Raw genomic sequence first — 23,891 nt, forward strand, 5'->3', positions numbered from 1 at the left:
TCTTCTTCTATGAGAAGACCCATTGCTCTTCTATGAGAAAACCTATTGCTCTTGCATGAGAAGACCTGCTGGTCATCTATAAGAAGACCTGTTGGTTGGAGTATTCGATTGGTCTTCTATAAGAAGACCTCTTGGTCTTCTATGAGAAGTCCTACTGGTCTTCTATAAAAACACCATTTGATTTGAGAAGACCTCTTGGCCTTTTATGGGATAACCTTCTGTAGGTTCTATTAGAAGACTTTCTCTGGTCTTCTAAGAGAAATGCTTCCGGTCTTCTTTGAGAAGACCGTTTGGTCTTCTATGAGAAGTCTTTGTGGTCTTCTTCTATATTAGAAGACCCTCGGTCTTCTATAAGAAAAGCTCATGGTCTTCTACAACATCTCCTCTTAGGCTCCTCTCTTTAGTTTTGGGCCCTCAAGAGTTTAATCCAACTCCTATCATCTAATTTCTTATGCACAAATGTTGTTAATGTCTGTAATTAGCGATGTTGCAATACTGCACTTACAAAGGCGGAGTTTATCAGACAGTCTGGCTGTGACATATGTTGAGATTCTCAGCCACTTGTTGTTGTCTCCAATTATGTAGGAGAAGAAAATTAATTAGGAAATTAGTTTTCTACACACACAACAGCACGTAATTATCTGCTAGGCAAATCAAATGGAAATTATGTTGAAAATTACACGATTAAGAGAAAATTGTGATTTTAAATTGGCAGGAAAAGTGGACTGATTGCAGTTAAGAAGTCAGTGACTTGCTTTAAAATTTGAGTCTATTGTTCACAAGGAAGACAATGCAGAGTAGACTCCATGACTTTGCTTGGCACTTTGGAACGTGTTATTAGAATGATTGGAAATTTTTTGAAAAAGAAAAATGCTTATGTCATCGTGATGACATATAAATCGCATTTGTATAATATTTAATGAATTTTGTATTTATTGTCAATGATGTTCATCATTGCAGAACGAATGTGCATAGATGAAGGCTAAACTTCCAGCGGATGTTAAAGTCATAGCTTGAAAGTCACACCCCATATAATAAATATAATTCATACGTGTTTTCCATTTTTAAACAAAAATAAATTAAATTAAAATATTTGTCAATTTGTTGTTGTTGTTGCTGCTGCTGCTGATGTTGGCATTCCTCTTTTCAACGCCAGTCGGCCAGCTTCTGAATTCATTTGAATAAATCTCTTTTGTTTAGATGATGATGTGCAACACAATTAAATATTTGTTTTATTTTTTTTTTAATATAAACAAAATCATTGAGTGATTTGTTCGGTGCCATGAGATTGAACAAATTCGATTGTGTTAATGATTTTTTTTTATACCCTACAACACTATGTGTTGGGGGTATTATAAGTTTGATTGGGCCAAAATTTATGTAACACCTCGAAATATTGTTTTCCCACATAGGAAAGTATTTATGGATCTTCCTATCTCGCCGAGCAGAGTCGATCTAGCTATGTATGTCCGTCCGTCTCTCTGTCCACGTTAATTTGTAATCAAGCTACAGTTCGCAATTATGGCCCGATCCTTATGAATTTTTGCATTGAGGTGGGGTTAGGGTCAGAATAGAACCCTATTGGTTTTGGAAATGATTGCAAAAAATTTAGGGGTTACAATTTTCCTGGTTTTGCAGATGCTTTAAAGGCCACAATTATGAACCGAATCGAAAACTTACACGTAGCTTAAATTTAGGGCTGGACAGAAGCCTACCAATTTGGCTGGCCATCGGACAATATTTAGTGGATGAAATAACCCTAACATTTATGTATGAAAATACGAAAATTGTCACTAAACCGCTGGACCAATTTTCACAATTCCCATTAATTCGGGATAGTATCTTTTCTGCAAAGGAAAAAATCTAAAAAAAATTGCGAAAAAATATTCCAATAAAGAAGTGAATATTTGTTGTTCCATTTTTCTCTACTTATACCCTACAACACTATGTGTTGCGGGTATTATAAGTTTGATTGGGCCAAAAATTATGTAAAAGTTGCAATTATCGTCCGCCCTCAGAAGGGCTAGGCCCCGCAATATATTTAGGGGTTGAAATGGACCAACAACTAAAAATGTTCCTGATTTTGCAGTCATTATAAAGGTCACAAATAGAAACCAAAGGACACGAAATCTCGCACGAAGTTAGGATTTACGACAGCTTTTATGGGAAAAAATACCAACATTACTTCAACGATATCCGAAATACACAAAAGGCGAACTTCTAGCTTTTTTATGCTGATATGAGACAAATATCGTAGACAAGCAAATCATATAGATGAGTCTTAATTTGGAGATAAAGAGGCTTGCTCTTGGAGATGATCGAAAAATATTTAGGGGTTCAAATGAACCAAAAAGAGAAAAAAAATTCTGATCACACAACTTAAGCCAATCGACACGCCTGAGCAGGGAGTTAAGTGCATGGAAGAAGTGTAGCATTTTGGATGAACATTGGATTAAATTTAGCTGTAAAACGGCCATAACAACTAACAGCACGACGGAGTGCGTAAATATTGGGCCAATGCCCCTGGTCAAAAAGCTAAGGGTAATATGAGGCCAGTGCTCTATGACGTAATTTCAAAGCGAAATCTCCAAAAATGGATTTGCACATAAGGTGGCTTCTAACATATTGTAGTGTTGTAGGATATTAGATGGTCGGCCCGCACGGCTATAGCCTTTGCTTACTTGTTATTAGTACAACGTTTTTTACCCTCAGACATATGGCTACAGGGGATATATATCCCTGGGTTTCTGTGGGCCAAATTCGTTTCAGAACTCTTGGAGTCGATTTAGGGATGTTCGTCCGTCCGTCTGGTTGGTGCATACGATAACTTTCGAAGGGAGTATCCGATTTGATCCAAACTTGGTACAACGTAACATTATTGTCAAACTTTGATCGAGTTCGTAGATGAGCAATATCGGCCTACTCCTTCCCGTACCTCCCCCCACAAAAGTTAAAAATGTTCACACAAAATAATTTAAAGAAAAGATAATCCGAATTTCCTCCAACTTCGCAAATGCCAATATTTGTATCAGTTCTAGGTCAGGTGCGAAAATGGACAATGTAGGTCAACCACATCAAGTACCTCCACCACAAAGGGTCAAAATTTTGAATAATTACAACTTTTATAAAATGTGAAGTATGAGTCTGATTGTCTTCAAATTACACACATCACAATGTTTTTATTAACCCAAGGTCTGCTGTGAAGATGGAATATATCGGTTTAATCCTTCTGGTACCTCCTCCACAAAGGGTGAACATTTTGAGTCTGTATGAAGCTCATAAAACACGAAATTAACATCCATTTCCAGTCAGACTTGGCACATCCCAATATTTTAATTAACATAAGGTATGTAATAAAGATGGTAGAGATTCGATCATTCCGTCTGATACCTCCCCCACAAAGGGTCAAAGTTCTGAATACCCAAAACGTTTATGAAATCCGAAATAATCATCCGGTTCTCTTCATATGTCACACATCCCATTATTTCCACTAACACAAGATCAGCTGTAAAGATGGGATGTATCGGTCCACCCCCTAGGGTACCTCCTCCACAATGTGTCAAAATTTTGAATAAAATTTGAATTAAACGCGAAATTAATATCCGATTCCATTCAGGCTTGGTACATCTCAATATTTCCATCAACACAAGATCTGTTATAAAGATGGTAGAGATCGGATCGTTTATTTTGGTACCTCCTCCCTGGTTTCTCCCCCACATAGGGTTCAAGATTTTGAAAAACAAAACGCTCAACTCACTTAAAATTTCACACATATACACATTTTTGCTATCACAAGATCTATTCTGAAGATATTATATATCTGCGAACTCCTTCTGGTACTTCACCCACAAAGGGTCACAATTTTCAATACTTTTATCTGTCATAACTTGCGAAACACGTCAGTGATTCTTTACAACTTCCTATATCTAAATATTTCTCTCAGCCACCTCAGACACCTGAGAGGAATATGGAATTTAGGATTTTGCATAAAAGCGGATATAAATATTCGATTTTCTTGTAATTTTACCCATACCAGAACTTATATCTGTATTAGATGAAGTATGGAAATGGAATACTTCGGTCGACCATACCTGGTGACTCACGCACATTTTAACATTTTCTAAAAATTATCACATATCCTATATAAAGTGAAGGAAATGATCCATATAGTCTAAACCTGGCGCGTCACAATATTTATACCATATTTATTTTGGTCCGATCCGAAATGGACAAATTTTGGTCCATTCCTTTGGAACCGACGCCATAGAGGATCAACAATTTGAATAATCGTAACAAATGTCAAAATGTATATAAATAATCAAACATTGGCTGAGGGTATACATCTGTCGGCACAACTGACTGATACTTTTTATACCCTCCACCATAGTATGGAGGGTATATTAGGTTTGTCATTCCGTTTGTAACACCTCGAAATATACATTTTGAACCTCACAAAGTATATCTATTCTTGACCAGCATAAAATTCTATGTCGACCTAACAATGTCCGTCTGTCTATCCATCTTTCCGTCTGTGGAAATCACTCTAGCTTCCGAAAGAAATGAAGTAAGTTGATAAAGATTTACTCAAATATATATTAGTCTGCCGGACTTTTAATGATTTTAGCGACATTATTAACCAGAAATGTTTCAAATTTGGTATTTGAATTTCGTAATGAGCAGTACAGCCTATAACATAAAATTGTCGGGGCAGGTCCACGTCTTCGTATAGCCCACATATAACTGTATCTCCGGATATTCGGTTCATTGTTGATTTTAGCGACATTACTCACCGGAATTGTTTCAAATTTGGTATTTGATGTTCGTAATGGATGTTACAGCCTATGACAGAAAATTGTCCGTGCAGGTCCACGTCTTCGTATAGCCCCCATATAACGGTACCCCGATATACTGTATTTTGATGTTTTCTGCGACATTATTTACCGGAATTATTTAAAATTTCGTACTTGAAGTTCGTAATGGTCACTACAGCCTATGCCAGAAAATTGTCTGTGCAGGCTTATGATAAAATATAGACCCTAATATACGGCTACATTCGGTACTTTTAAGATTTTAACAGAATTTTTAATGGATTTTAATTTTTTGAAAATTGCCAAATTTATATCACATGGTGGAGGGTATTCAAAGTTCGGCCTGGCCGAACTTACAGCTTTTTTACTTGTTCACTTGTTATTAGTGCTTTTGTCTGGGGATATTCTCCCCAGGGCTAAAACTTTTATTACCCAAGTGACGAGATCGTAAACTCCTGGGGAGATTATCCCCAGACAAAGTCCAAGGGAACTGATGAGGATTGGTGGCTCTTTCTGAAATCTAGGTATTCCCTGCCTTACCCCTGGTAAATATTACCATCTTTCTCCACCAATAAACAAATGTTGTTTTTTATAAAAACAACAATAATGGGATTAAGCCAAACTATTTTGCAACAACAACAAAATAAATAAAATAATTTCAAAAATTTTAAAAACAAATTTGATTTATTTCATGCGGTATTTTTACTTTGATTTCCCCAGCTTTATCAACGTCGACGAGTAATACGATTGCAAATATGACACTTACATGGAAACAAACTAAGCATACAGTCGATACTGCGGTATCAGCATCCAATGCAACTTAGATACCTTTCGGAGATACTGAAATTGATACACACACACTGTCCGCTGTTTAAAAAAAGAGGGAGACACACTTAACAAATTTTTATTACGCTACAACGATTTTCCATTTCGTCGCTGACGAAATCGAAGGCATATCAGTAGCTGCCAATTAAATTTTATAACGGCGGCAATATTTTGCAAAAAAAACACATTTACTTTGTGCAAAAAAAAAATTGTTTAAGAAAATTATTATGATTTGGTCTCCAAAATGTTACCTTTTAATGTGAACGAATAAAATAAGTTTCAAATAAATATTTTGACCAACAAATACGCAACAAGTTTCGGTTGCCTGTGACCAAACTCTTGCCGAACTTGCGACCGACTAGTTTGTTTTGTGCAACCCACAGATCTTGAGATAACAACAAATCACAAAATTTGAAACCAATTGCAACATTTGTCAAAGACATAAATCAATACAATACATCTGCGATCAAGAGACAAACATTTTGAATTGGAGTTGCAAATCATTTGGGAAAAAAATTAAAAAAAATATTTGGCAAACAAATGTAGAAAACTTAACATATTGAAGGGTATCATAAATTGAAATGAAGATTTGGAAATACTATTGCCGACTAAATTCGAGGGAGATACTTCTCAAGAGGTTATTTGGTTAGCTGTCCTGACTGTCCTTCGGAAGTTAGTTATTAAATACATTATTGGCTGCTCTGGTAGTATTTATTATACCCTACAACACTAAGTCTTGGGGGTATTATACGTTTGATTGGGCCAAAAAATATGTAACACCTCGAAATATTGGTCCCCCCACATAGGAAAGTATATTGGTCCCCCACATAGGAAAATATATATTACGCCGAGCTGAGTCAATCTAGTATTGTATGTCCGTCCGTCTGTTCATGTTAATTTGTAATCACTCTACAGGTTATGGCGCGATATTCATGTAATTTAGAATGGAGGTTGGTCTACAGCCAGAATAGAAGCCTATTGCTTTTGGAGATGATCGCGTAATATTTATGGGTTGAAATGGACCAAAAACTGAAAATTTTCCTGACTTTGTAGTTGCTCTACAGGACGCAATTATAGACCAATCGACGCGGAATTTAGCATAGAGCTAGAGCCTAGGGCTGGACAGAAGCCTTCCAATTTTGATGGTCAGCGGTTAATATTTAGTGGGTGAAATAGACCATAACATTTGTGTTAAACAAAAGTCAAATTTTCTTAAACCGAGAAAATATTTTAAATGCCGGTAACATCACAAATAGACGAACAGGTAAATTCTGACTGTTACGTAGATGCCGATAATAAATATATCGGATATATATAGCGACATATATATAATGTAAATATACAAAGGAAGGGGAATATTTTTAATCCCGGCGAAATCAAATGGAGATGATCGCAAAATATTTAGGGGTTCAAATGACCCAAAAACAGGAAAAAATTGAAGCCAATCGACACGCCTAAGAAGAGAGACAGGGAAGAACTCTAGCATTTTGAATGACCATTGGATTATATTTAGCTGTAAAATGGGCCACAACAAATATTAGCAGGACGGAGTGGACACATTTCCTTAGTCAAAATGCTAAAGGTAATATCTGGGCAGTGTTCCGTGACATAATTTCAAAAGCGAACTCTTCCAAAATGGATTTGGACATTAAGGGGCTTCTAACTTATTGTAGTGTTGTATTGTATCACATGGTCGATCCCGCATGACTACAGCTATTGCTTATTTGTTTTTACTGATTCTAAATTAATACAGTAACCTAGCACATAGCGCCATGGACGGTTCCAAAAACATCTATACATGACTACTCTAAAATATTTTAAAATATTCACATTCAGCCGACCTGACAAGCTTTCGTAAGTCTCTTAAAAATTCAGAGTGGTATTACAAATTTAGATGCAGCTATTCAAAAAACACTTTTAGCTGTTCAATCCTCAGAAGGCTTTTTAAAATCGGCATTTCGGTTTTTCAGAAAATGTATTAAAAGCTCATATTTGTCTGTTCTGGAATTAATTTGTTAGGCTTAAAACATCTACGATTGGCTTCTCTGACAATATTTTACAATGCTTCTAATAAATTCACGTTTAGCTGAGCTGACAGTTGTTCACAAGGTTCGTTAGAATCCACGATTAACTGACCTGATTATCCCGCAGGAGATTCTTAAAAATCCACGTTTAACTGACCTGATTATCAAGCAGGAAATTCTTAAAAATCCACGTTTAACTGGCCTGATTATCCCTCAGGAAATTCTTAAATATCCACGTTTAACTGAACTGATTATACCTCAGAAGATTCTTAAAAATCCACGTTTAGGTTCCCACAGGAGATTTTTAAATAAAAACCACTTTCAGTTTCCTTTAAAGGTTATTAAAAATCAGCATTTACCTGTAATTTCCGTCCTTCTGAATCAATGTGTGTTTTTCGGCCTTGATAATTCTTCAGAACATTTTTATACCCTACAACACTATGTGTTGGGGGTATTATAAGTTTGATTGGGCCAGAATTTATGTAACACCTCGAAATATTGGTTTCCCATATAGGAAAGTATATATGGATCTTCCTAGCTCGCCGAGCTGAGTCGATCTAGCTATGTATGTCCGTCCGTCCGTCTGTCCATGTTAATTTGTAATCACTCTACAGGTCGCAATTATGACCCGATCTTCACGAAATTTAGAATGGAGGTGGGGTTGAGGTCAGAATAGAACCCTATTCTTTTTGAAGATGATCGCATAATATTTAGGGGTTGAAATGGACCAAATACTGAAAAAATGTCGGATTTTGCAGTAGCTATACAGGTCGCAATTATAGACCAATCGACGGGAAATTTCGCATGTAGCTAGAGTTTAGGGCAGGGAAAAAGCCTACCAATTTTGATGGTCATCGGATAATATTTAGCGGGTAAAATAGACCATATCTTTTTTGTTGAAAAAATTCAAAATTTTTCATTAAACCGCGAATATTTTAAATCCCGGCGAAATCACAAAGCCATGACAAGGTTACTTCTGATCTTTACATTGATGTTGAGATCCAACAAATCGGATATATAGCAAAATATATGCGATATATATGTCTATCAAAGAAGATATGCTTGAAAGATCTCACATATGTCGAGAACGGCTGAACTGATTACGACAGTTCTCATTAATTCAGAATGGCCTCTTGGCAGGAAAGAAAAAACGTCTAAAAAATCGCATAAAAATATCTCTCTAAAGATGAAAATGTTGATTTTGTAAAATTTTCTCATATTTTTTCAACTTTGTCATATTTTTGGCATATTTTCATTTTGAATTAAACATTTGGTAATATTTCTACAGCTAACAAAACTAAGTAGTTAGGATATCAGGATATCATATACAGATCGCATTTATGGCCCGATCCTAACGAAATTTGGCATGGGGATCACATGAGGATCAGAATAGGAGCCTACTCTTTTTGGAGATGATCGCCATATATTTAGGGGTTGAAATGGACCAAAAAAACTGCAAAATTGTCAGCAGGTCGTAATTATCGCCCGATCCTCACGCACATTTGAATGGGGGTTACCGGACATTGCAAAAGCCAAGCAGTTTTGGATGGTCATCCAAAAATATTCAATGTGTGAAATAGTTTGCCAACTTTTATAGACAAAATACGAAAATGTCCATTCCAGGAATTTTTGGAGAATTCGCAAATACAGGAAAGACGCACTTCTGACTATTTCGTTAACGCTGATTTAATTGGAGAATATAGTCAAATGTCTGTATCTCATATAGATGCGTTTCAGGCAAAAACCAATAATAAATGTTAATCTTTTGCCACTTCTGTGAGATTATAGGTCTTTGGGAAATATTGGTTTCAGATCTAGGAAGACCATTTAAGTGCAACATCTATCAATAAATTGGAAATGAGCAAATTAGTTTAAGTTGCTATTATTCCAAAATTAGAGAACGAAACCTGATGGTTTTCTTTTATAATTTGTCATAATATCTTGTGGAATTCTTTCGAGTATCTCGCCTATATAAACTGTATCACTTATTATAGTGTTGTAGTGTATTCAACGGTCGGCCCCGCTTGACTGTAGCCTTTGCTTACTTGTTTCTATTACAAATAGAAAATTGAGTGTACTTATTATCACTTAGGATATTCCATAAAAATACTTGCATCCTTTCCCAGCAGTCCTTCAGAATGTTCTTAAAAGTCTAAGTTTGACTGCACCGAGATTGCTTCAGACAATCTACATTTGGCTGTTTTGAACGTCGTTTAGATGGTTCTCGAAAAAATGCACATTTATCGGTCCTAAAAGTCCTTCGAAAATTGTGTAAAAGTCTACCGTCAGCAATCCCGACAGACAAGGCACGGTCGACGAAGGGGTTTTTGTTTTAACAGACAAAACCAACTTACATGGTTATGCTACTTCGTTCAGGCTGAACGAAAGCATAACAAGTGGAGAAAGATGTAAATGTTTATAAGTGCGGTTGTAAGATTTAGAAGACTTTCCAAGAGAATTTTAGTTTTATTTAATTCTTTGGTTCCTCTTCTATTAAGCTTACGATCTCGTCACTCGGGTAAAAAAATGTTTTTTGTCATAGATGTTATTTTTAAAATAACTTCTGGGGAGAATATCCCAGACAAAAACAAGGGAACTGATGAGGATTGGTGGCTCTTTCCGAAACCTAGGTATTCCCTGCCTTACCCCCTGGTAAACATTACCATCGTTCTCCACTAATAAACAAACGTTGTTTTTATAAAAACAACAATAAAGGGATAAAGTCAGACCATTTTGCAACAACAAAATACTACGGTATCCCGAACAAACAAGCCACACTGTTCAATCCCGCAAAATATTTTAGGAAATACCAAGTTTAGCTGGGATATACATTCTCAATAAAGGTTTTTACAAATCCAGGTTGCTCTCAGGATCCTTTAGAAGAATCTTTAAAAAAGTGGCTCAACGTAAAATGTTCTAAAAATCCCAATTCAGCTATTCTGACGGTCCGTCAGAAGATTCTTAACAAATATCAAAGTGTCCTGACAGTCCTTCATAAGCTTCATAAAAAAATCTATGTTTAAATGCACGCCCAGACGAAACGGCTGAAGCTAGAATCTTGAGGGCCAGACTTGGTGCGTGAGCGTTTGACAACGCTGGGTTTTTTGAAATTCGTACTAAAAGGGTACGAAAAGTACCAAAATGTACTAAATATTGAATATTGTGAATTGGACAAACGAAATGAGCTAGAATAGACCCATGAAAGGGTTTTTGGAAATTCGAACTTTAAAGTTACGAAAAGTCGTAAAATGGTACTAATTTTCTAATATTGTATTATGTGAACAGATAGAGCCAGAAACTTATAATCTGACATAAGAATCAAGGAAGGTAAGTTTGATCTACGAAGTTTGTTTTGTAAATATGTACTAAGTGTGCGAACTGAACTGATCTAAATGAAACTAAATTTGTAACAGTTTGTATGGTGGAATTATGATTTGTAAGTGGTTTTGAAAATGCGTACTATATTTGTAGGAAAAGTACTAAATGGTACTAAGTTTAGTAATGTATGAAGAGATCGGGCTGAAATCCTTAAAATTGATATTAAGGTCTCTCTTGGTATCTTGAATTGAGCTATGGATGTGGTTTTGGACATGTGTACTACAAGTGCACAAAAAGTACTAAATAGTACTGTGCTTGGTATTGGATGAAGACATAGAGATGAATTCCTGAAATTTGATATAGATGTTACTGTCGATGTCTATGATTAAGACATGAATGAGTTTTTGACAAGGCGTACTATATTTGTACGAAAAGTACAAAATGGAATAAAATTTGGCATTGGCAAAATTAAAATTTTCACTTTACTAGAATTTCTCAAAAGATTAAAAAATGTAAATGTAAATGGCGGTCATAACCGGTTATCCGTGTGTTTGAAGCAAACTTTTTCTTAAAACTGAAAGTTTTCCTCAGACTTTCTTTCATGGAAAGGTGCAAACCTCGAGAACACCTTTGAAATATTTTTATACCCTCCACCATAGTCTGGAGGGTATATTAACTTTGTAACTCCTCGAAATATTCATAATATATATATTCTGGATCAGCGTAAAATTCTAAGACGATCAGGCGATGTCCGTCTGTCTGTCTGTTGTAATCACGCTATCTTTCGAACGAATTGAGATAGCAGGCTAAAATTTTGCATACATGCATAGTTTAACAGTAGGCAGTTTACGTTCGTAAATGGGCTATGTCGGTCCACGTTTTCGTATAGCTACCATATAACGTTACCTCCCGATATTCAGTATTTTCATGATTTTAGCGACATTATTTACCGGAATTATTTAAAATTTCGTATTTGAAGTCCGTAATAGGTACTACAGCCTAAGATAAAAATTTTTGTATGCAGGTCCTAGTCTTCGTATAGCCCCCATAAAACGGTACCTACCCATATTCGGTATTTTTATGATGTCAGCAACATTCTTCACCGGAATCGTTTTAAATTTCGTACTGGAAGATCCAAATGGGTACTACAACCTATGGCAAAAAATGTTGTATGCAGATCCAGATCTTCGTATAGCCCTCATATAACGGTACCTTCCAATATTCGGTATTTTCATGATTGAAAGATCTTAATGAGTACTACAACTTATGGCAAAAAAAAATTCGTATGCAGGTCCACGTCTTCGTATAGTCCCCATATAACGGTTTTCATTTAAGTTGTAGTTTTCGATTTTTTTTTAAATTTTCAAGTTTTTTTCGAAATGGTGGAGAGCATTAAAAGTTCGGCCCGTCTGCTTTTTCACTTGTTTTAAATTTTTAACTGTTATGGCAATAACTGGAAAATGTACGACAAAAATGTTTTCTTTTTTTCTGCCCTAACAAACAACACAAGGGTTCATTTTTCGAAAGGCAATTTCTTAAGTTTTCATTTGATACCCATATTTACCCGAAGTTTCGGTTCAAAAAAACCGGATAACCGGTTACGACCGCCGGGTAAATTTACATATTTTTGTAATCAGGAGGCCAAGATATATCTGTGGTATAAATTTCACGACGATCCGAGAGTTATATCTATAATAAAATTAAGCCAAATATTACTTGTATTTTTTAAGGAATAACCCATTATTTTTAAACATCTGGTAATGCAGAAGGTAGTCTGCATACATTACTTTTTAATGAATTTTTTCGCTCCCCGATTTTGCTGGGTCAATCTGTATTGCAAGGTTCCGTCCTGTTTGTCGTTTTTACTTGTCCATTAAACAAAAAATTTACTATTTTGTCATTGTATTGACAGTTTTAATTCTCTAACAACAGAATCACATTTTTGTGATTTTGTTTTTCTTCAACAGCCCCTAGCCATGTTTTCTTTAATTCGAACAATGCAATGATTTGGCCTTAGCCAACAACACCGATCAACCTACCAACCAACAAACAGACAAACAATTAAACAATTTGCTAACAGATTTGATTTGTTTTGAAAGCTTCGTTGATATTTTCCAAATAATAAAAAATACCGACAGACATACATAAATTTAGATTTATTTGTTTAGATTTGAATGCGTGAATAATATGCAAGACAACAACAGCAACAACAACGACAACAAAAATAAATAGAAGTGGAAAAAGGCGAAGAAAAAAATGAATGGAAAACAAGAGAACAACATGTCTGCTGCAAACAGAAAACGAACGCATGTCGGTCGGTCGATCGGTCAGACAGTCTCAGAGATTTATTACAATGTCTAGCAAGTTGTTGCATTTATTTATTTATTTATTTATTTTTTTTTTTTTTTTTTTTTTGGTTAATATTATTTGGGTACTTGAGTTGTTGTTTGAGAAAAATAAGTGAAACGAAGACAGCAACAACAATAATAACAATCCAAAGATTTTAATCATGAACGACATCACAGTGTAAATGTGAGTTATACACTCACACACTAAAATGTTGTGGTACATGCAATTGCATATGGGAGGGAACGTTTATTAGCGAGGAAAATATAGAAGACGGGAATGTTAAGGATCAAAAAAAAAAAATTATATATATATATATATATATATATATGTATATATATATATATATATATATATATATATATATATATATATATATATATATATATATATATATATATATATATATATATATACACATATATATATATATATATATATATATATATATATATATATATATATACATATATATATATATATATACATACATATATATATATATATATATATATATATTCCAAAATTTTATTTTAATAAAATCATTAATTCTCAACTAAAAAAACCAGTAGGTTTTTTATTACACCCTCCACCATAGTATGGAGGGTATATTAAGTTTGCCATTCCGTTTATAACATCTCCAAATATATATTTTAGACCCCACAAAGTATATATATTCTTGATCAGCATTAAATTCTATATCGATTTAGCGACATCCGTCCGTATGTGACATCACTCTAGCTTCCGAACGAAATGAAGTAGGTTGATAGAATTTTACTCAAATATTTATTATGTCTGCAGGACTTTTGGTATTGAAAATGGGTGATGTAGGTCCACGTTTTGACATAGCCCCCATATAACGGTACCTCCCAATATTCGGTATTTTGGTTATTTTAGCGACATTATTCACTGGAATTGGTATTAGAATTTCGTAATGAATACTACAGCCTAAGACAGAAAATTGTATGTGCAGGTCCACGTCTTCGTATATCCCCTATACAACGGTACCTCCTGATATTGGTTTTTTTTTTAATTCAAGCGACATTATTCACCGGAATGGTTTTAAATTTGGTATTTGAGATTCTTAATGGATACTACAGCCTAAGACAGAAAATTGTCTGTGCAGGTTCACGCCTTCGTATAGCAACCACACAAAAGTACCTCCCGTTATTCGGTATTTTGATGATTTCAGCGACATTATTCAACGGAAATATTTCAAATTTGGTATTTGAAATTCGTAATGGATACTACAGTCTAAGACAGAAAATGGTCTGTGCAGTTCCCCGTCTTCGTATAGCCGCCATTTTATGGTACCTCCCTTTTTTCGGTATTTTGGTGATTTTAGCGACATTATTCACCGGAAATGTTTCAAGTTTGGTATTTGAAGTTCAAAACAGATACTACAGTATGAAACAGAAAATGGGCCATGTTGGTCCACGTCTTCGTATAGCCCCCATATAACAGTACCTCCCTTTTTCGGTATTTTGGTGATTTAAGCGACATTATTCGCGGGAAATGTTTCAAATTTGGTCCTTGAAGTTCGTAACAGATACTACAGCCTATGACAGAAAATTGTTTGTGCAGGTTCACGTCTTCGTATATCCCCCATATAACGATACCTCCCGATATTCGGCATTTTTATGATTTTAGCGAGATTATTCACCGGAATTGTTTAAAATTTGGTATTTGAAGTTCGCAATGGGTACTACAGCATAAGACAGAAAATTGTCTGTGCAGGTCTACGTCTTCGTATAGCCCCCATACAACGGTACCTCCCGTTATTCGGTATTTTGATGATTTTAGCGACATTATTCGCGGGAAATGTTTCAAATTTGGTCCTTGAAGTTCGTAACAGATACTACAGCCTATGACAGAAAATTGTTTGTGCAGGTTCACGTCTTCGTATATCCCCCATATAACGATACCTCCCGATATTCGGCATTTTTATGATTTTAGCGAGATTATTCACCGGAATTGTTTAAAATTTGGTATTTGAAGTTCGAAATGGATGCTCCAGCCTGTGACAGAAATTTGTCTGTGCAGGTCCACGTTTTGGTATAGCCCCTTATAATGGTACCCTCCTTTATTCGGTATTTTTATGATGTTAGCTACATTATTCACCGATTTTTTTTTTTTTTTTTCAAATTTCGAACTTGAATGTTTTAACGGCTTATGAAAAAGTTTGCCTATGCAGGTCCACGTAGTCGTATAGACCCAATATAACAGCTACATTCGGTATTTTTAAGATTTTAACAGAATTTTTAACGGATTTTATTTTATTTATTTATTTTTTTTTTTTTTTTTTTTTTGAAAATTGCCAAAATCGTTCCAAATGGTGGAGGGTATTCAAAGATCGGCCCGGCCGTTTTTTATTTATTTTTTCAATATTTTAGATAAAATGTTGGGTTTGCGGGAAACACTCCCAAGGCCCTTGTTAACCACTGTCTTAACATGCAGTTTATTTTTCTTAATAAACTCCGCACCACTTTTTGGGACCCAATCACCTTTTTGTGGCCAAATAATCCGTTTTGTTAACAATCTTCGTCGACTCCGCGTTGTTTCGCTGTGTTTGTTTGCCTATCTGATTTGAATAATAATCACATGTCTGATGTGACCGCATTCGGTTTTTTGTTTTCTTTTTGGACAATTTATTTTGACTACTCTCCAAAAACCGGCAATTACCAGTGTCATGTTCTTTTTTTTGTTGGGGGTTTGAAGATGTTAATTACGGCTTGTTGGTAGAAGTCATTACCATGCTTTGAATTTTGACACCAATAACAAAAAATAAATTGACAGACAGCCAGAAATGGTATTAATTTTCCATGGTCAGAGATTTATTCGGAGAGTACCATGTATGTCATTTTAAAGGACCTGTTGAAGCTCTTCTATATAATGATGACCTAATTAAGATATTCTTTTTAAAACACAAGTCAGAATTCTTTTAGGAGTAGAATATGTGTTGGCGGACTTTAATTCCGAAAAAAATACTGTAAAAGATATCTCCATAAAAACCCTTTCAAATGTCCTCGATAGGTTACAAGCCAACAATCTATAAAAAAACTGTTTAAAATCTTTTAACTATATAGGCCTTTTGGGGCGTTCTGCCCATAGGAAATCTGTAAATGTACTCTATTCTCAAAAATTCGCTACCAATTTAAGCCTTTTAGAACATCTATCTAAAGAAGGCGAGTGAAAAGCTGTGAGTTCTGTCCGCCTGAACGTTGAATACCCTCCACCAATTGGAACTAATTTGGAAATTTTCAAAAAAATAAATTCCGTTAAAAATTCTGTTAAAATCTAAAAAATACCGAATATATCCGTTATATAAGGGTCTAAACGACAACGTGGACCAGCATTGACAACTTTTTCCATAAACCATTACAATATTCAAATGCAAATCTTGAAAAAAATCGGTGAATACATTATTCACTAGCTAAAATCATCAGAATACCGAATATATGGAGATACCATTATATAGTAAATATACGAAGACGTGAACCTGCACATACAATTTTCTGTCATAGGCTGTAATATCCATTACAACTTTCAAATTCTAAATTTGAAATAAATTCCGGTGAAAAATGTCGTTAAAATCATCAAAATACCGAATATTGGAAGGTGCCGTAATATGGGGCTATACGAAGGACCTGCACGAACAATTTTCTGTCATAGGCTGTGGTACCCATTACGAACTTCAAATACCAAATTTGAAACCTTTCCACAGACAGAATTTTATGCTGATCGAGAATATATTATCTTTGTGGGTCTAAAATGTCTATTTCTAGGTATTAAAAACGGAATGACAAACTTAATATACCCTCCGTACTATGGTGGAGGGTATAAAAAATTGGGGAAAAACATCAGAATCCCGAAAAAGGGTGGTACCATTATATGGGGATATATTACAATATGGACCTATATTAACTGTTTTTTTTTTTTTGGAAGGTGGTTAAGAATCCGTAACAACCTTCAAATACCAAATTTCATACAATTTCATTAAAAGATGCGCAGATAATCGCCGAAAAGATTAAAAATAAGAGCCACAAATTTTCAGCACTTTATCTCAATTACTTCGGCAGATAGTGATTACAGCTGACGAATATGGATAAATCGGATATAATATTTTAAAAACTGTCTTCATTTTAGTATTTTTTACACACATCCGAAAGCCATCCAAAATGGTAGGCTATCAGTTTTTGGTCCATTTCATTCTGCGATAATCTCCAAAAACCATAGGATTATATATTATACTGCCAACAAGAACTTCGTAAAAACTGTTTTTTTCTAGCAGTATGCCCTAGAGAATAGCAAAAAATAACTTCAATTGCAATAATAATTTACCTCCACAATAGTACATTGTTGTAATGTAATAAATTAAACTAAACAAAATAGGTTTTTAGCACATTTGTCTATTTTGCTTTGTTTTCAATTTTAAAGTAGAAAAACGCTAATGAATATATATGAATATATGATGTTAGGAAAAAAAGCGGAATATCTGAATAATAACTTCAATTACAGTCAGGCTATGTGCTGGACATGATATGCCAGGCACACACACAAAAAGGAAAGGATACGTGAGAATATTCATATTACATAGAATGGATAACATAAAGTCCTTGACTTTTAGGATGATGAAAATGTAAACGATAAAGGATTTATATATTTTAAGACATACAAGAAATTTAAAATTATACTTATGACAAAGGAGTTTCGGATTCGGTCTAAACTTTACGCATCGTCGTAATACTTTTATAACACCTGGTACCGCCTATACAAACTATGAAAAATGTCCAGAATAAATCAAAGCACATACATAATAGGAGCGAGAATTAAAAATTAAGTGAAATATTTGTTCTTCGCCCTTTTTTAAACGGTTTTTCTAATATTCGATCTTGTGTGAATGTTAAACATATCAGTACTCTCTTTCTGGTAATTTTTTAATACCAGTCGCATTAAAATCGATTGAAATTTGCGGCTACGTCCAGACATTACACATCGTAATATTTGTATCAAATTGAAGGTTGGAAAATGGATGACATCGGTCCACTTCGCCTCATACCTACACCACAGAGGTCAAATATTTTGAATAATCTCATAACTTAAATTGTGGTAAAATAATTGCCAAGATAGGGTAGTGCAATCTCCTGAATACAATTTTTCTTTTGGTAGTGTTGCGATGTAAAAATAAATATACTGTGTTTATATGTATATGTATTGTCTTAAAAAATTAGCATATAATTTTGAAAATATTAAAATTATTAGGAACTTGATATTGTGAAAAATTCGTAGCGTTCCATTCATTTTTCGCGATTTACTTTATATTAAAATGTTGTAAAAAAAGTTGAAGTTGAAAATAATTTAATCTCTAAAATCTCTCCCCAATCTAAATCTGTCCCCAATCTGCATATCCGGAATAAGAACTGTTTAACAAATAATTAAGAACTAACAAACAAATCTCTAAACTTTGCACATTCCAAAATTTTTACCAAAATTAAATAGGGTTCGAAGTTGAAATACATAAATTTACTTCTTCTGGTACCTTCCTCACAACCAGCCTACATTTTGAAAAATCCTGAATGTCATATAAAATGAAAATATTTGTATTAAAGTTTTTAGAATTGGAGAACAAAGGACCAATTTGTCTGCTACATCTCGCACGAATTTTGTATAGTACAATTAAATCCCATATTTGATTCAATTTTCGTTCATATTAATATGATTTGTCAAAATTTGTCCAGGTGTGAAAATTTTCAAAGGCATACAGAAAAACAGTTTTAAGGGAGTCCTGGCCAAAAATTTTCAATTTTAAATATTTTTCTAAAAGATATATTTTTCAAAAAATTTCCCTTTAAAAAAAATTAAAGGCTTCCGGGCACTATTCTACTGAAAAAACAATATTTTTTAAGTGTTTTCATCAAAAAATGGCCGAAGCAGAAATTGTAGATTTTCTTAAGAAAATCTTTGTCTATTGCGTATCGGACCTAAATAAATACGATATAAATATGAGGTAACTTAGTAACTGGTTGGTAACTTCCTTTACCTTACATGACACATGTGATAATTTTTAGAAAATGTTAACATGTGCGTGAGGTACCAGGTATAGGCGACCAAAGTATTCCATTCCAAGGCTATAGAGGTGCGGGGCCGACCATGTGATACCCTACAACACTACAATTTGTTCGAAGTCCCCTTATGTCCAAATCCATTTTGGAAGATTTCGTTTCTGAGATAATATCAAAAATAATGCCCCTGTCCTTAACTTTCTCCTGATGCGAAATTCCGTGTCAATTAATTTTCAATTGTGGTCTATAGTGCGACTACTAAATTAGAAAAATTTTAATTTTTTAGTCCATCTGAACCCCTTAACATCTTAAGAACAATAGGCTTTAATTCTGACCCTAACCCAACCCAAATGCAAAATTTCGTGAGGATCGGACGATAATTGCGACATGCATGTAACACCTTCAAAAAGTGGTGTTGTGGGGTGTAAAAATTTAAAAAATGTACAATTCAAAATTTTAAGTCAAATTGAAAAAATCGCATGCTATAAAAATAAGACAAAAATTGAAAAAAATTGAACAAAAGATATTCACTTTTTTATTACTATATTCTTCAGCGATTTTCTTAGATTTTATCCGTTTCTGGTAGGAGATCATTCTGAATTGATGGGAATTGTGAAGATATATTATTTCACATATAGTACCTCTTTTGCTATATATCCGATTTCCTGGCTATCAGCATCACTTTAATGGTCGGAAGTGACCTTTTAATGCATTTGTGATTTTGCCAGCATTAAAAATATTCGCGGTTTGATGGTAAATTTGACTTTTATTTATCAGAAATGCCAGAAATGACCATCAGAATTGGAAGGATTCATGCTAACTTCCGTTTCGAGTAGCCTATAATTGTGACCTGTAGAGCAACTGCAAAATCAGGCAATTTTTCAGTTTTTGTCCATTATTAAATATTATGCGATCATCTCCAAACGAAATAGGGTTCTATTCTGACCTTAACCCCACATCCATTCTAAATTTCATGAAGATCGGGCCATAATTGCAACCTGTAAAGTGATTACAAATTAACATGGACAGACGGACAGATGGACAGACGGACGGACGGACATACATAGCTAGATCGACTCAGCTCGGCGAGATAGGAAGATCCCTATGTGGGAAACCAATATTTCGAGGTGTTACATAATTTTTGGCCCAATCAAACTTACACATAGTGTTGTAGGGTATAATTAAGCCCTACTTACTGATTTTTATGCTCTTCACCATAAAATGAACGGCATATTAAATTTTTCTTATTTCGTTTGAAATATAATCAGATGAAATATTCATCAGATCGCCATAAGTATATATCTTAAATATTAGCGAAAAATTCGATGTCGAACCAGGTCCCTCTCTCTGCCCATCTGCAGAAATTGCAATGAAGCTTACACAATTAACGATATAGTTTTGGAATTTTGCACGAGATTTGAAATTGAAAATAGAATATATCAGTCCAGTTTTATTTATAGATCCCATAAACGGATACATACCGATTTTCTGTTTCTGTTTCTGTTTCTGTTTCTGTTTTTTTTTTTTTTTTTTTTTTTTTTTTTGTGGCGTCTTCTGTGCCAATTTGTTACAAAACCGGCTATTATTTCACATTTCGAATTCTCAGAGAAAAATCGAACTCCTCGCAATATTGCCTTCATATTATCGGTGTTTTGGCGGCTTAGTTTTCTACTTCCAACCAAAACAGATGTAATTTGTTATTTCGGATCCTCGAAAAAAAATATTATATGCTTGACGTCTTTTTGGGTTAGACATCGCACAACGGTACATCCTGATTCCCGACATTTTAATTTAAAATCTGTTTTTTAATGCCGTTTTTACTTATTTAAAAATATTTTCAAAATTATAAATAGCTTGAAAATATTTTTTCAAATACTTTCTGGACCCGACTGTATGTAAAACACTTTTTCAGAAAATCGAATAAACAGATTCTACATTTTTAAAAATATTTTCAGAAAAATATAAATTATTTCCAAAAAAATTCTAACCAGAATATTATTAATCATAAACTACAAAAAATTTAAATTTTTTCTTATGTCTTATTTATTTATTTATTTTTTTTTTTTTTTTGAACTTTAAAAAAATATAATTTCTATCCTAAAATTTTTAAAATTTGTTGATAAAAAATCATGGTCTTTTTTCAAACCTAAAATCAATTTTTAAGCAAAAAATACTGACTTCAGTATCGGATCACTGTATCCGCTGAAATAAATTGTTGTAACAAAACAACAAAAAATCCACAGCATTGAAACTTAAAATTTTACTTAAAAATAATTTCAGAAGGTTCTTAAACTTCTCAATATTTTTCCATCTCCTAATATATTTAATCTATAGAAAATATAAAAAATGCAAACAAATCTGAAAATTTTTATTAAATCAGTTTTATCTATATAACCATCATCATGCCATTCATAAAATTGGCCTCACACTTTCAATCACTCAACATAATCCCGTTTTTAATTAACATTGCATTCAGAAAAATAATTAATTTTAAACCATTTACATTACAAAAGGATACCACCGGCAAACACCTGCTGCAACAACGGTGTGAATGTGTGTGGCAAAACATAAACCAGGATAAAATCCCAAGAGGGAGAGAAATTAAAAAAAAAATATATCTGCAAAAAAACTAACCTGTTGTAAGGCACACCATGGCAGCCAAGAGCAGGGCAATGATATATCCATGAGATGATGACATCTTATTTTATTAAAAATGGTTTTATACAAATTTCTTTAAAAAAAATCACTTTTTATTTTAATTTATTTAAATTTTATTGCTTGCACAACACTTGCAGTAGTTATTGCACTTTATCTATTTTCTCAAATTCCAATTTCAATTAGGGGTTTTCGTTTTTTTTTTCCTTTTATTGCAAAACCAGTGGTGGTGGTCGTTAGTTAAAGCGCGCCAATTTAAAATAATCGTTTTCTTTTCGAATTACACTTTTTTTATTGCTCGAAGAAAATAAGTGGATTTTTCTTTGCTTCTTCTATTTTTCTTTTGGAATTTTTATGACATGAGAATTCCTTTTTTTTTTTTGCTTCTATTTTGCACTTCCTCTTTAGTTGGGTTCCCTTTTGTTGGTGGCAGAAGACCAATTTTTTCTCAACGAAATCAACGCTTCGACAACTAAACGTAAACTAAAATGAAACTACAAACGATGAAAATGAAAATCCCCCTGAATCCAACTCACATATACGCACACAAACACACACAGACACTCATGCACTCGCAACCAGTGGAGGAACAAAACCGAAACCATGCGAACCGATTGTCCGACCGATGAATGGAATCGAATTGAATTCACAACGAAAATAAAAAGTTTGAAGCTAAGTCGCTCGTCGAATGACACTCATACGACGCCCGACCACCATTCAGCTAGTCAATCGCAGTCACGCATACATTGCCAATATTACTCACACATGCTCATATATTTACTAATAGTGTATGAGCAGACTAGCCACTAAGTCATTCACTCTCATTGGAGCATGCATGCGAGCGACCTGTAAATGGATCGCCAAAATTACTTTGGCGTATTAGCGAAATGAACAAAATTCAATTATATTCAGTGGAAATTTAAATTCACATTTGAATTGAATATTAGGAGTTGCAATTTCCGATTTGGTCCTTCGAATCGAAATTTTCAAGAGATTCTCTCATTGCACTCTGATATTGGAAAATTCTATTAATACATGTGAAGAGGCTTTTTTTGGCTTTAATGTGACTCGGAAGTAATCGGGCTCGAAAATGTTCAGAATGCTGCAGGCTCGGAGAAAATCGGCAGATTTTTTATTAACTCAGGTGAATATTTCTTGACTTCAAAATCTGACGACAATTTGTTGAAGAGATCTCTGCTCGAACATATTTCGATCTCCGCTCAAACATATTTTGACTGTTTTTTTTTTTTTTTTTTTTTTGGCTCTAATGTGACTCGGAAGTAAACGGGATCGAAAATGTTCGCATTACTGGTGGCTCGGAGAATATCGGCATATTTTATATCGGCTCAGGACAATATTTTTTGGTTTCAAAATCTGACGCCAATTTGTTGAATTGTTCTCTGCTCGAACATATTTCGATCTCTGCTCGAATATATTTTGACTGCTGTTGGCTCAGAGGTTATCTGTGAATAGGTCGATTGCTCGCCATTCTGGTAGTTTTTGGTATTAATCAATTGTTTTTAGTTTAGAATTAATCAGGTTGTAGTCGGTTAGGAAGTAATGGGATTATTTACCTAAGATATAATCGGGTGTTTTGCTCTCGGATCAATTGCTCTTGGCTTGGAAGTGTTCGGGTTTTTGTCGTTCCGTCGTAATCAGGTAATTTGTTATATTTTTTGTTTTTGGCTCAGATGAATTGTTTTTATATTGGAAGCAATCAGGCTGTAGTCTTCTAGTTAGTGATCGGGTTAATCTGCTTGGATATAATCGGGTGTATTACCTTTGCCTCGAATATCGAATCGAATAATTCGCGGTTCGTTTTTTTGTTGGTTCCGTCGTAATTAGGAAATTTG

The 23,891-nt window shown here is 34.2% G+C and overlaps 1 protein-coding gene across 1 annotated transcript in view; it reads right to left on the reverse strand.

Moving 5' to 3' along the window:
- LOC101889359 (uncharacterized) overlaps positions 1-22,661 on the reverse strand; it is a 66,201-nt gene extending 43,540 nt beyond the window's left edge. The window contains exon 1 of the mRNA XM_005183144.4: positions 22,018-22,661. Coding sequence (XP_005183201.1) covers positions 22,018-22,081 — 64 coding nt within the window. The 5' untranslated portion in view covers positions 22,082-22,661. The remainder of the gene's footprint in view (positions 1-22,017) is intronic.
- Positions 22,662-23,891: the final 1,230 nt, after the last annotated feature.

Source organism: Musca domestica, unplaced genomic scaffold (assembly GCF_030504385.1).
Source record: "Musca domestica strain aabys unplaced genomic scaffold, Musca_domestica.polishedcontigs.V.1.1 34, whole genome shotgun sequence".
NCBI lineage: Eukaryota > Metazoa > Arthropoda > Insecta > Diptera > Muscidae > Musca > Musca domestica.